This window comes from Ischnura elegans, chromosome 6 (assembly GCF_921293095.1).
Source record: "Ischnura elegans chromosome 6, ioIscEleg1.1, whole genome shotgun sequence".
Lineage (NCBI taxonomy): Eukaryota > Metazoa > Arthropoda > Insecta > Odonata > Coenagrionidae > Ischnura > Ischnura elegans.
Window position 1 is genome coordinate 52,039,035 of NC_060251.1, and position 13,059 is coordinate 52,052,093.

The 13,059-nt window shown below is 36.0% G+C and overlaps 1 protein-coding gene across 2 annotated transcripts in view; it reads left to right on the forward strand.

The window, feature by feature from the left end:
- The window catches only part of LOC124160672 (probable serine incorporator), a 33,441-nt gene that overhangs the window by 11,181 nt on the left and 9,201 nt on the right, over nucleotides 1-13,059 (forward strand). The window contains exons 5-8 of one of the 2 annotated variants that reach the window (XM_046536638.1): nucleotides 2,038-2,122; nucleotides 3,492-3,675; nucleotides 3,824-4,027; nucleotides 10,485-10,523. In XM_046536638.1, the coding sequence (XP_046392594.1) occupies nucleotides 2,038-2,122; nucleotides 3,492-3,675; nucleotides 3,824-4,027; nucleotides 10,485-10,523 (512 nt within the window). The remainder of the gene's footprint in view (nucleotides 1-2,037; nucleotides 2,123-3,491; nucleotides 3,676-3,823; nucleotides 4,028-10,484; nucleotides 10,524-13,059) is intronic. The other variant, XM_046536639.1, reaches the window with a different exon arrangement.

Here is a 13,059-nt window from a genome sequence, read left to right on the forward strand (position 1 = left end):
GACGAACATTATTACAGCCATGGGAAGATTATTTAACTCAAGGTGTATATATTGGCAACTGATGTGAAGGACTGCAGCGCAATTGTTGCTAATGTCCTCTTATAGTCATTAGCAGAAACTCAAGAACTTTTTGACTATTCTGTTTTGAAAGATTCTGCTAGATGAGCTCAGGAAGAAGGAAAAGAATTTTCGGTACTTCCACTAATTCTTGCCCTGTAAAATGATTTTTTCCATTTTGTAGAAAATTGTATGAAAACCCTGTGGATACCTGTGGCAAATGTACATGCAGAAAGAAGTTTTTCCATGCATGGAAATATAAATAAAAGAACCACTAAACTTTCAAAAAAATGTAGTTTGACCAATGGATCTCAATTCCAGTAAAAGAAGGATTCAGCCAATTTTAAATTCCACGGTGTGAATAATTTCAGATGGCATATTCAAAAAAAATTTATAGATAATAGATAAATACATACTTGCATGTGTTGATATTATATTTTTTGTGTAAGGCCTTAAAGACCTTTGTTATCAATGTGTTAAGTGAAAACTATAAGTTTTTTCAATCATGCAGGCTAATGAGACAGTGAAATTTAGACCAATCAAAAATATTCCCAATCTGTACAACTCCCGCATTTGTTCAGCGTTATGAGGTTGAAATACATACGAAGAGTGTTTATGGTATGTGTATCTAATAAATGCTTAACTTATTCCTTTAGCATTTGCTTTGACCCTTCTTTATCAAGGTTTTTACCATTAAAAATATATGTAATATGCTAATTAGCATTTTTATTGGTGAAATTATTGTTCTAGGGATAAAAAAGAATGTTTGTGACGAGTGAATTTTTATGACGAAACTGTATTTTTTTAATGACGAAATTGCAATTTTATGACGAAATTTTAAACCGAAATTGACAGATTTTTATGACGAAATTCACAGTTTTTATTCATCGATAATCTTTGCCTCTAATCATTAGATAGTAAAACTATCAAATAAAAGAAATTGATGCTGCAAAATGCATCAAAATTTTTACTTGGTAATGGATAAATCGATGTAAATCCATCGCAGATATATTTGTTGAGTATTACACATAAAAAATTATATTATACCATTGAGAAAGGAGAGATTAATGCGTACCACTGAAGCATTTATATGTTTGAGATGCAGTTATTCTTGTACAAATGGCCGTGTATTCATTGATGATATATATTGCATATTTTTTGCACTTCAGATATTTACTTCCATTGGTATATGCGTGATGAGTATGGAAAAACATAATTAGCAACGTCAGTATTATACACATTCATACTCAAAAAGCAATAAATACACCTCTATTTCGGACTAGAATCGAAAAATTATTAAAAAATTTACAATATAGAAAAGAATCGCAAAGAAAATAACGTTAAGTTGTATTTGTGAATGATACACATTAATTACGTTACAAATACCTAAGTGCGAGAAATTAGTGCATATTTTTGCAACTCCTAAAATGTTATATTTAAGGAAACACAACTATCTGCCTCGCCACTTTTAAATTTTTCAACTATTGACAGTGTAGAAGTGCGGAAACATAGGAAATACAGTTTACGATAGGAGTTTAAAAACATGCTTCATGCATGAAATGGCCACATAATCAAAAAAAATTTCCCATTGCCATAAATCCGAAATTATTCTTTTTATTTATTCAATGATGTGAATATGAAATTACATCCAATTCCTTTTTCACTTCACCGAAAGTTACCAAGGATGAGGACACATTTCTGGCCTCAGTAAATTTGAAGCTGTCATTGCCAATATGTGTAAGGCATTGGATATAAGTTGAAGCTAATACTTATTAATTTTGTGGTTTCCATAATATTTCTATTGATCATATCAAATTTTCAATAATTTTTTTGGGTGTGTTTGTGAAATATCTTGAAAAAGCCACAGTTTGTCAAGGAAAGGATTGGTTTACGTATGCTATTAGTAATAAGGATTTTCTTTGGTTGTATTTTGTAGCTAAACCTGCCTTATTTATGCATTAACATCACTTATATTTGCAGGTATGTGGCTCTTCTTTTTGCAACTTTCATCAACTTTGCTATCGCAATTACTGGAATTGTTCTGCTGTATGTCTATTTTACTTTGGTAAGTGACTATATTATCCTTGAATTTAGTTAATGTACAGTGGAACCTCGATAAAACGACACCCCACGGTGCACCAATAAACACTCGCTATAGCGAATTGTCGCTTTACCGGAGGTGGTGCAAATAATAGCCAATATACCTCATATCACTCCTTTATTTTTATTTTCTCGCTTAGACGTGTTTGCTTTTTTTTGGCCACGGTGTGTTCCATCAAATGCTTTCTATTCATGCAACTCATGGACGTGCGGGTATGCTGACGACTGCTTTCTGCCGCCCGAGGAACAAAAGAAGATCAGGCATTCGCGAATGCTAATGCCACAATATTTTCACCAAAATTAACTACTTATTTATCGAACGACAGTTTACCACATAAATTTGAGACTGAGCACTCCATAAACTTCATTTCTAACAGATCGCTAGCAATTACAGAGATTAAGGAGTCTTGGTGAAAGTTTTTCCGGCAGTGAAACCCTCGCTATGGCGAGAGCCAACACCAAAAGGGCCTGGTAAAAACAAAATTTTTAACATGCTTATTATAGGAGCAATTGACGGTGCATCGGCTATCTCTCGTAATAGCGGGGGTCTCGCTATAGCCCGTGCTCGCTTTAACGAGGTTCCATTGTAATTGGTGTTATTTGCTCAGTTAAATCTGTTGTACAGGCATCCCCCGAGTTACGTAAGAGATGCGTTCCGGCAGACTATGCGTAAGTCGAAATTTACGTAAGTCGAACCTTTGCGTTGGCGCTTCAGAGATTGCTGTATAACAAGTTGTATCGTACAGGAATGAGCGCAACCACATACGCCACCACATCCATCGCTAGAACTGCAAATTTTCACATTGATTGCTGACTTGGGATTTATAAGTGATTTTTCTACAGAAATTAATGAAATTTCCTTCGAGGAATGACAAAAATGGGTCACTTTGTTATTTTTAGGACGTGAAAAACTCTCTAACTATTCGATATTTTTTCTACCGTAGGTTGTACGAGCGAATATCTACTTCTTCGTGCTCGCATTCGAAAATTAACGTAATCATTTGAAATACGGTTATCGCTTACGTAAGTACGGATTTACGTAAGTCGAGACATACGTAACTCGGGGAATGCCTGTAGTTTATATGGCTCACATACTGCTGCCTCTCTGTTTTTTTTTAATGAACTTTAATTTGAGTTTCAATTATCATTGGAAGTGGATCTTATTGGTTTTGCATGAAACAATTGACTTTGTACACAGTCACGTGCTCGGGTTCAAAGTAAAATGCACCAAGGATGAAGTTCATCATGGATAAATATTTGACTTAATTGGGATATGTATCATTTGTGTGTAATGAATACATTAATGAATTAATAAATGCTTGTTTATTTTTCAGCCTGATGGATGTGCTCTCAACAAGTTCTTCATCTCTTTCAACCTGATATTAGTTGTCATCATCAGCATTGTGTCAATTTTGCCTTCAGTTCAAGAATCTCAACCACGCTCTGGCCTTTTGCAATCATCAGTGGTTGGTCTGTATGTGATCTACTTGACTTGGTCAGCAGTGAGCAATCAACCAGGTTTGTTGCTAACATAAATTATAGCCCTTCCTTGGAGGAAAAGTGATTTTGGTTATCCATTAATTACATATTTACACACTTGTGTTAATTTTCAAATTTTGTTATGATACAACATTTCATAGTGGCCTTTTTATTTCTTTATCGCTAGAAAGAAGATGCAATCCAGGGCTGTTAGGAATAATCACTCCTGGTGGTGAAGAGCCTAATGGTCGAACTATGACCTTTGATAAAGAAGGTCTCATTGGACTTGCCATTTGGGTTTGCTGTGTGCTGTACTCCAGTCTCCGTACTGCCTCATCATCCTCTCGGATCACCATGTCTGAACATGTTTTGGTGAAGGATACTGGTGCTGGTGAGTTCATTTGGATCACTTCATATATATGCAGATTATTATTCTCTACATTGACTGATTTAACAAAATATACAGCTTAAAATAGGATTACGTCTATATTTTATTTTGCAAAAACAGCAATATTAGCACAGCAAAGGATAGTTTATGGTAAAAATTAGTAAAGAATATAAGTAAGGATCAATGAAAAAATTAGCTTCACTGCTTTTGGACGTTTGCAGAAAAAATTTAGGGTGGATTGAATGCCATCTATGTTTTTCTGAACCATTACAGCAAACTGGTCACACTCTGGATATTGAAATTAAGTTGAGTTGTTTCTTAGTGGCATTAATATCATTTCAGGAGTTTACTTCTCAACTCCTTTTAATATCAAGGCTATTTTTACATGCTTTATCTTAACTTGCCCTGTTCGTTTGTTTGTTTCAATGATGGAATCTTGTAATTGATGTTTAACCCACTTCCCATTGTCGGATCGGCTTGAAATTTTGCATGCTTAATTGCTTCTTTCTGAGGGCATAAAGTTCGTGGAAAGAGTCTTTGAGCAAAATTGAGTTGGTTAAAACTCAGGCATGGATAAATCGTGGATGGATAATCAAGAGTTTGCAGTGTATTAAAATGAAGGTAGATGATAACACCCAAACTAACCCATTCGCTCTGTATTTTTTATCTATTGCTATGCTATTTTTATTTTTAAAATTACAATTATATCATAATTAAATTTGCATTTTCACTCAGAGGATATTGATGTATAAAAGAAACTCTGAAAAATGTATAAATGATAAACTATTAATTTGGAAACCCTTTGTTTTGCTGGTTTCTGTATGGTAGGATAAGGCCAACCAGATAACTTCTTAGTCTTAAAACTGATGGGTAAAAAAATCTTAAAAGAAGATGAAAACATTTTTTGTTGTGGAATCATCATTTTCCACTTTTAGAATCAGCCTTATGGTCTCCAGTTTATTTCTCTAAATCGTTTTTACCCCTGCAACCAGGCATTGGGGAATAAATGTATGCATTTTTTCCTTGATGTTATCTTTTACTACTTGTCAATACTTTTTCAAGAAGTATTTGTTTTGATATATGAATATTCATCATCTTCCCTAGGAAGTGTTATTAAATTATCAGAAATGGCTAGAACTGAATGATGCATTTAGTTTGAGCTCTTACTGGCACTAGGGGAAAGTTAAATCCATGGACGCGATGGTACTATAGTGTCAGTTAATCTTCCTACCCCCAACCAGTCTAGATTCATAACTACTACTTTATTTCAGCCTTGTATACTCCATCTGCATTATGTCCGCTATCTGTTCTATGTTAGCCATTGATGCCTCATGAAATTGTTTTTGAGTATACTTGACACTTTCCTCTATGGTCGGTTAACTTTCAGCTGTGATTGTATGCATTTTGTTATTACATTTCTCACTTTATTGTTACTAGAATATGCAGGAATGGCTCATATGTTATGTAAGTTGATTTCGTAAAAGATTTATGGCTAGAGATCCGTGAAAGTGGTTTTATTTTTTGCTAAAATTCGTTTTAAAACCATGTGATTGTGGTGTTACAGAAAATCTTGGCGGTGTTATTATAATGCTAGAATTTTCCCACGTTGATAGGCGTTTTATTATTTTATGGTACACGTTTCATGAATACATACTTATACTTTTATTAAGCATTTTACTTAACATTTAACACAATTTTGACTACAAAATTTCTGATATAACTTAATGAAGGAAATGGTTCAAGTTATATTTATTCAAGGTATATGAATGGTTCAAATATGTAGTCTTGGCGAATACCATTGGCAAACTGCAAATCCCCACTATCTTATATTTGTATACTTCAAGAGCCATTCCAGAATTTTTGGATTGTCAAGTTTCTCTTCACTAAATAAAGCCTTTAAAAATGCTTCAGTAGTAGCAACAACAAGCTCCTCCTTCGCTTTCTTTGACTGAGTGCCTGTGTGACTCGGCAGCATTATACAATGAAGGCTTAGGCTAATAGATTATGACTCATTAGATGTGATTTTTTTTGCTAATTCACCTAAAATCGCTAAAAACGCAAAATTCCGTTTTTATTTACTGATTTTGCATTATTTCGGGATATCACGTCTCGCGAATTTCAGGGACATCTAATTATGGCATATTTTAACTCATAATTGCATTGTCATAATGCAGATGATCAATCATTGAAATTCCATTGTCTGTTGATAAAATTGCATATGGAACACAATGGCTGTGATAATTTGGATAAATGTTATGTGAGCATTTGATATGAAAAGCTGGGCCTTTTGGCAGCAGTGTCTACCAGTACCAATCAGTTATTTTGAGGACTCAATGAGTTTCCAACGTGTATGTATCTATTTCTTTATTTCTTATTCTACTTTATCCTGCATAGAAATGGCCATTACATAATTATTAGTGATGGTCGTCCAAGACACATTTCTTTGTTTTCAGAATGTTTTTTGTCTCTGGGTATTTGCTCCTTTACTAAATCCAGTGGCAAGAAACAAGAGTTGAAGTAACACAAACCATGAATCAATCTGGTGTTCAATGCTGAATTTTTTTTAGCTTAAGTGGACTTGAGGAACTTACCTAAACTTATATGTGATAGCATATTTTTTTCTCATGCATACCAAGGCTTCATCATTTCAGTCAAAATTTCAAAATAAAGTGCCTGGCATGAAGATTGTTACTTTTAACTCGGTTATGGCTATGCTGGCTAATTCTGGTATACTCAATGTTTACCCGCATTTTTTATATCCCAGGGGTACGTAGAATTTAATCACAGATTTTTTATAGTAATTATAGTACAGGAAAAAGAAGAATGCTATTTCACAAGACATTTTTCATTAAATGACCATGGTTTTGCTAAAGCATGAGATGTGATCATCACGTACACCATATTCGTTAATCTTACAACATAGGGACATCAACATCATCATTTTGATGGATGATATCAGCCTATTAATGGTAAAATGGGGAAAGAAACACTCCAATGGCCGTAACAAGGTTAACAACACCTTGTTACGGCCATTGGAGTGTTTCTTTCCCCATTTGACCTTGAGGCCGTAGAGCTCAACTTTTTATCTATTAATGGTAGTCCTCAACGTTTTTATGTTATGCATTCCTGAAAGTGTGTGTAAAAGTCAAAATGCACAGCAGTTGAGCAATAGCCTTCTGTGATAATTAGAATGTTATCTTCCCAAGGAGCAAAATATGTGTAGTAAAATCGCATGTACACAACTCTGGTTATAAAGTGGGTATAGACCCAAATTGCTAAGTAATTTCTATACATGGGCAATAATTTAGATAAGGAGTATGAATGCATGTGTCTGTGGTAGGTACAAATAGTGCATTATGGTAGAGGAAACTGTGTGTTCAATAATATACAAATGAAAATTACTATCCAAAATTACATTCTAACATGCAATTAACTAAAACGATTAAGAACTTTCTTGTAGACTTATTTTAAATGCTGAAAGTATGTCATTTATGAATTTGTCAAAAAATAAATCCTTACTCGAAGATCTTTTGATATGGAATCATTAGCAGTTGAAGCACTAAACTGTTACTTTCACACTTCTTGATAACTGATAGCCTAATTTAGAATAACTCCTAATATCTATAGGATTGTTTTTTATGCTGATTTTTAATTCACACTTTTGGTTACTTTCATCTCCTTGTAATACAACTTACTGATGATTGATGAGCAAATATTCCCTGCTTTTCGGCTCAGTTTCAATGGCCTACGAGTCTACTGTTCAGCTATTCACTGATAATTGAAAACTTAAATTGCATTGTAAAAAGGCTATTAAAAGCATGCTTTTTTGGGTTCTATCATTTCATTTTTTTCACTTTTATAACTCATTTTTCATTGGAAATTATGGAAATGAGTTAAAATTTTATAGCTTGCATAAAGTTAACATTTAAAGATGGTGGCTGGTGTATTCTAGAGTACATGTAAGGCAGCTACATGAAGCGTTGTTATGCCAAAATGCAGTACTTCAGAGAGTAACGTTTTTAGGCGGATTAGCAAAAAAATCACATCTAATGGGTCGTAATCTATTAAAGCCTAAGCCTTCATTGTTTAACGCTGCCGACGTTCATTTGCTCTATTTCATTACAATTCCAAGGTCAATTGGCTCGTTTAGTCTCGTGCATAACGCACCCGCGTAATATCGCGCACTGTAGTGAGTTCTCCGCCAGAATTCACCGTTAAATTTATCACAGCCTCTCTCTTCGATTCACATGTATCAATCCTGAAATATTTAGAATGATGTACTTTATCACCTGAAGAATTAGATATTATGAATCAAAAATGTGCGGAAAGAAATTTAACGCGGCCGCAGAAGAGCGGAAAAACAAGCTCATGCGCCCGGTACGCGTCAATGCCGAGCAGTAATTCCGGTGACTCACCTCGACGCATTAGACAGCATTATGGGATAACTTGTTGCAGGAAAAACTTGAGTGTGGGTCTAATGTAACAATTTCGTTGACTTAAACACGGCCGCTGGCTGGGACCGGGCCGCCGTTCACGGCACGGCCCAGAGCGTGGCAGAGAGTCATCTTGTGTGAAAGCGGCCTGAATTTCTCGGCGTCGTGACGTGAACGGCGGCTGGCGAAAAGTCGTTTCGTCAGAAAGCGGCCTCAAAGTATCATTGCCTGTACATATTTCACACCGTAGACGGCGCACCGCCGGGCCGGATTGAAATGGGCACCGTGGTGACCACGGCGGCCGTTAATGGCACCGTGCTGTCACCTGCACGATTCGATTTGTTTAAAGACATCCATAGACACGTATGGTTATTTGAAAGCACGAAGCGCTAGCAGTTGGGGGAAGGGAAGGAAGGAACAGAAAGGATAGGAGGAGAGGGGGTTCTCCTTATTAGCGGACGTTGGATATTCGGCTCTCCAATGAGCTTCAATGCAAAAAAAATCATTTCGACATTGGCCAAATCTAATATCTAATTCTTTAGGTGAGAAAGCATCTCATTCTAGATGTTTCAGGATAGATAAATGGGAAATAATTTTTCAAGTTTCTTTGAATCCGATTATATTTTGTTATGTGTGCTTCTTTCACTGCCATTCCTGACCGATTGACAACAGCTGTAATCAAAACTAAGTGATTTTGTTGAATCTAGCTGCTGTCCTACCTTCCCTTAACACCTGGGTGAGGGGTATCGTAAGGGAACCCATGACATGAAAAATTTCGGCCAATTTGTAAGTTACACAGTACTATGGTTATACTGTATCTACCCAGCACTCAGTTTGAAAACACCATCGTGACAGGTTGTGTTTTGCGGTTGGACTGCTTTTTTATCGTAGTTCCAGCTTTAAATATCGAACGAAGGATAGGAATTTTAAAATGCCAAAAGCTAGTGATAGTTTTCATACCAGGGCAAGTAAATCCAGCTGAGAAGGATTTTATGTAGAAGACAGAGTATTAGTGTGCAAAGTTTGTGATAAAAGATTTTAATTTGAAAGTTGTGACACTGTGAAAGCACATCAGTAGCGAGACACATAAACATGCGAAAGAAAGGGGACCCGCAAAACGACAGCTATCATTTGAACACACAGTCACTTAGTCAAAGAAAGCAAAGGAGGAGCTTGTTGTTGCTACTACAGTTAAGCATTTCTAAAGGTATTACTTAGTGAAGAGAAACTTGACAATCCAAAAATTCTGGAATGGCTCTCGAAGTACATACATATGAGGTATGAGAATTTGCCGTTTGCCGATCGTATCCACCAAGACTACATACTTGAACCATTCATATACCTTGAACCAATATAAGTTGATCCATTTCTTTCATTTAGTTTTATCAGAAATTTTGTACCATTGAGATTGTGTTCAATGTTATGTAAAATGCTTAATAAAAGTATAAGTATTCATGAATCGTGTACCATAAAATAATAAAACGCCTATAAACGTAGGAAAATTGTAGCATCATAATAACACCGCCAAGATTTTCTGTAACACCGAAATCACATGGTTTTAAAACAAAGTTTGGCAAAAAATAAAACCACGTTCACGGACCTCTACCCATTACACATGAAATTGTCACCAAATTTATTACTAAAATTTACTCTGTACATAGTGCCAATATAACTATGCAGTAGGAACTTGAGATTTGCTATAGATGAAGGGCCATTAGGTGAGATCACCATTACCACCTGATAACACTGTTTCAGAAAAACATGTTCATTTAATGAAAAAATGCACGTGGAACTGATATGTTTATTTTTATTGTGGCCATGATGAAAAATTCCTCCGAGTTATCCTTGAAAATTTTCCCTCATAAAATGCAATGCTATTTCCTTCAGTCTTACTGATATCTCTCCACAGAATAGCACAATGTAAAGGTAAATAAGGCTGTGTCATTATAACTTCTTTCTTCCCATAATGATCATTCAAATCCTAACTTAAGTCTTTCTCTTTATTTACATTCACCTTCCCACTCAAGTCAATCCTGGAGGTGATCGGCCTTTGGTTGGTAATGAAGGTATGACCTTAAGTGTTGAATTATCTTCTTTCTCTGTCTTAGGATATTGCTGTTACTTAAAAATATAATTTGTCACATTATTGAAGGAACCAAATTCCTTAGTGATTAGACTTTTCCTCAATTAAAGTAAGCAATTTGCTGCAGAGAGTGAGGGAGGTCCAATATTCTTCTGGATTTCTTGTCATGTTATTGGCTGAGAAGAACAATGATTGTCTCCTATCTTGGGTTGTTCTTCTAGTTTTGTAACTTTCATGGCATCCAAAAGAAGTGACAATTTTATTGTGATGTATGTTTACTTCTTTTTTTTTACATTCTAATGAGGATGTTAATGATTGGTTGTATCACTGGGGGATGAGATCTTCAAGCCTCAGATTCCCTCTGGTGGCATTTTCATATTGAATATGTTGAGCTGCATTATTTGACATTAGGAGCTTCATATTTTCAGCGACTAATGTTAACTGGTATGATAATGAATTGATTCCTGTTAACACTAAAATGTATGTCCACTTTGTCTCATGGTGTTGTGGTCTTTCTCAATGGACCCACAAACTGGGAAATAGGGAAAAGACAGGGAAACGTAAGGCATCTCAAAACGTTTTTCGAAATGTAGGAATTAATAATTAGTCAGCTTCATATACCTGTACAATAGGGCGGATCGGAAAAATCGAATTTTTTTCAAATTCATCTTGCCCAATGAAAAAATGTTGTAGGACCGATCAAAAATAAGGCCTGAAAAATTTGAAACCTCTAGGTGAACCCCTGACCCTCGCTCTAATGCAATTTAGGGGAGGAGAGTCAAAATTCGAAAAATGTAATATTTTATGGTCATTCCTTATAGATTTTCCCGAGTTACTGCTCTTTTAGGGCCAAAATTTAGTGTATTTTGACGTATCTGCCACGGTTTAGCCACAAAATGCCTAATTTGAGTCCGCGTCCGCGAAGACTATATTCCAACGCCCATGCAGCATCGCGGATACAAGAGCAGCAGGCTGATCCCGTCCCCTACCCACTCGCTTCTCCCCCTCCCACGCCTCGAATACGCAAAATTCATCCCGCGTGTGCTGCTAGGAGGGCGTTCATCTTTGATATTATAAATTGGAAGATGGTAAAAGGTAAAAAAGGATGCGTAGTGAGACGACTTGTCCCTTATTAGGTGCCTCGTCGGTGTTAAAAAAATCGATGTTACCAACTTTTAGAGAAGTGATGAAATATTTTTAGATCCGAGAACGCAGGAAAGGAGCCTATGGTCTATGAAGAGGCCTATCGAGTGGCTATAAAGGCATGTGAACTATGGTGACGTGCTTCCCTTCCATTATGTGCTTGTCTAAATGGATTTAGCGGTACTACAGTACTAAAACTTAAGGAAAATGCAAATAGGCCCAAAGTAGGGTTTTTGTTGAAGTACAAAACTCAAACACTTTTAAAGGAACATTTGAAATTATGTGATATTTTTGCGTGTATGTGCAAGAAGGAGCATAAGGTTCACCCTAATGAAGAAATATTTTGACAGACCAGCGGACAAAACGAAAGATGATGGCTGCTGGATCGACTCCTAAAGAAACTCGACAATTGAGGAAAAAAAGCGAATCGTTTGAGAGCGTTTAGTCGACATCGTCAATTTTTGTATGGGTAAATAGTATCGAATTCCTCTTCATCTATTCATTCATAGAAAATCAAACTGACGAGAAATCAGCCAGATTTGTATCTCTGCGTTCCTCATGAAATAAACATGAAGGACTAAACTCAAACTGGTACTTCTGCAGGGAAAATGCGTTTCCAACTGTGATAGAGGTATATGCAGGAACCAAGCTGCAGCAATGATCGTCCCCGCAACTTAAGCTGACTCAAAAATCATAACTTCGCAAGATACATCCAAGGTAGTGTACCAGAATTACTTACGTAGACAGAAAAAGATGCTACAGTAAAACCTCTATGTAGTGAACCTCTTTACATCGTAAACCTCCATACTTCGTACCAACCCTCTGGTCCCGTCAGATTTACATGTAAATTTATAGGAAAACCTCTTTATAGTGAACCTCTTTATCTCGTAAAACCTCCATACATCGTACCAACAAGACAGCCCCAAGGCGGCCTAACTACCTCCGCAAATCGTACCGAGACAACTAGAGACCATTAATGCAGCCGCGATTACCTACATGGAATGACATTTTCAGCGATAAATGTTTCACGCTTATTTTTTTCTTATACACCTTAAATAATTTTCACGTTAACGATTAGTTAGGGCATCCAACTATCCTAATAATATTAAGTGACGGTAAATGAAGACAGAACACATCGTTTTCTCTCGAATCACGGTCAAAATCGTGCGATAACACTCGCTTTCTTTTACTGATGTTTTTATTTTCTTGTAAGTGCCTACATACTATGTTCAGTTAATAAAAGAGGCGACCAGCGCAGCCTATAATCACTAGCTGACGGAAATATTTCAACTAACTTCACTCCCATCCATGGAGACTGAATTACTCGACCGCATTGCTACTTCCGCTTCTAAAATTAAAATATTTCGAGAATTTTC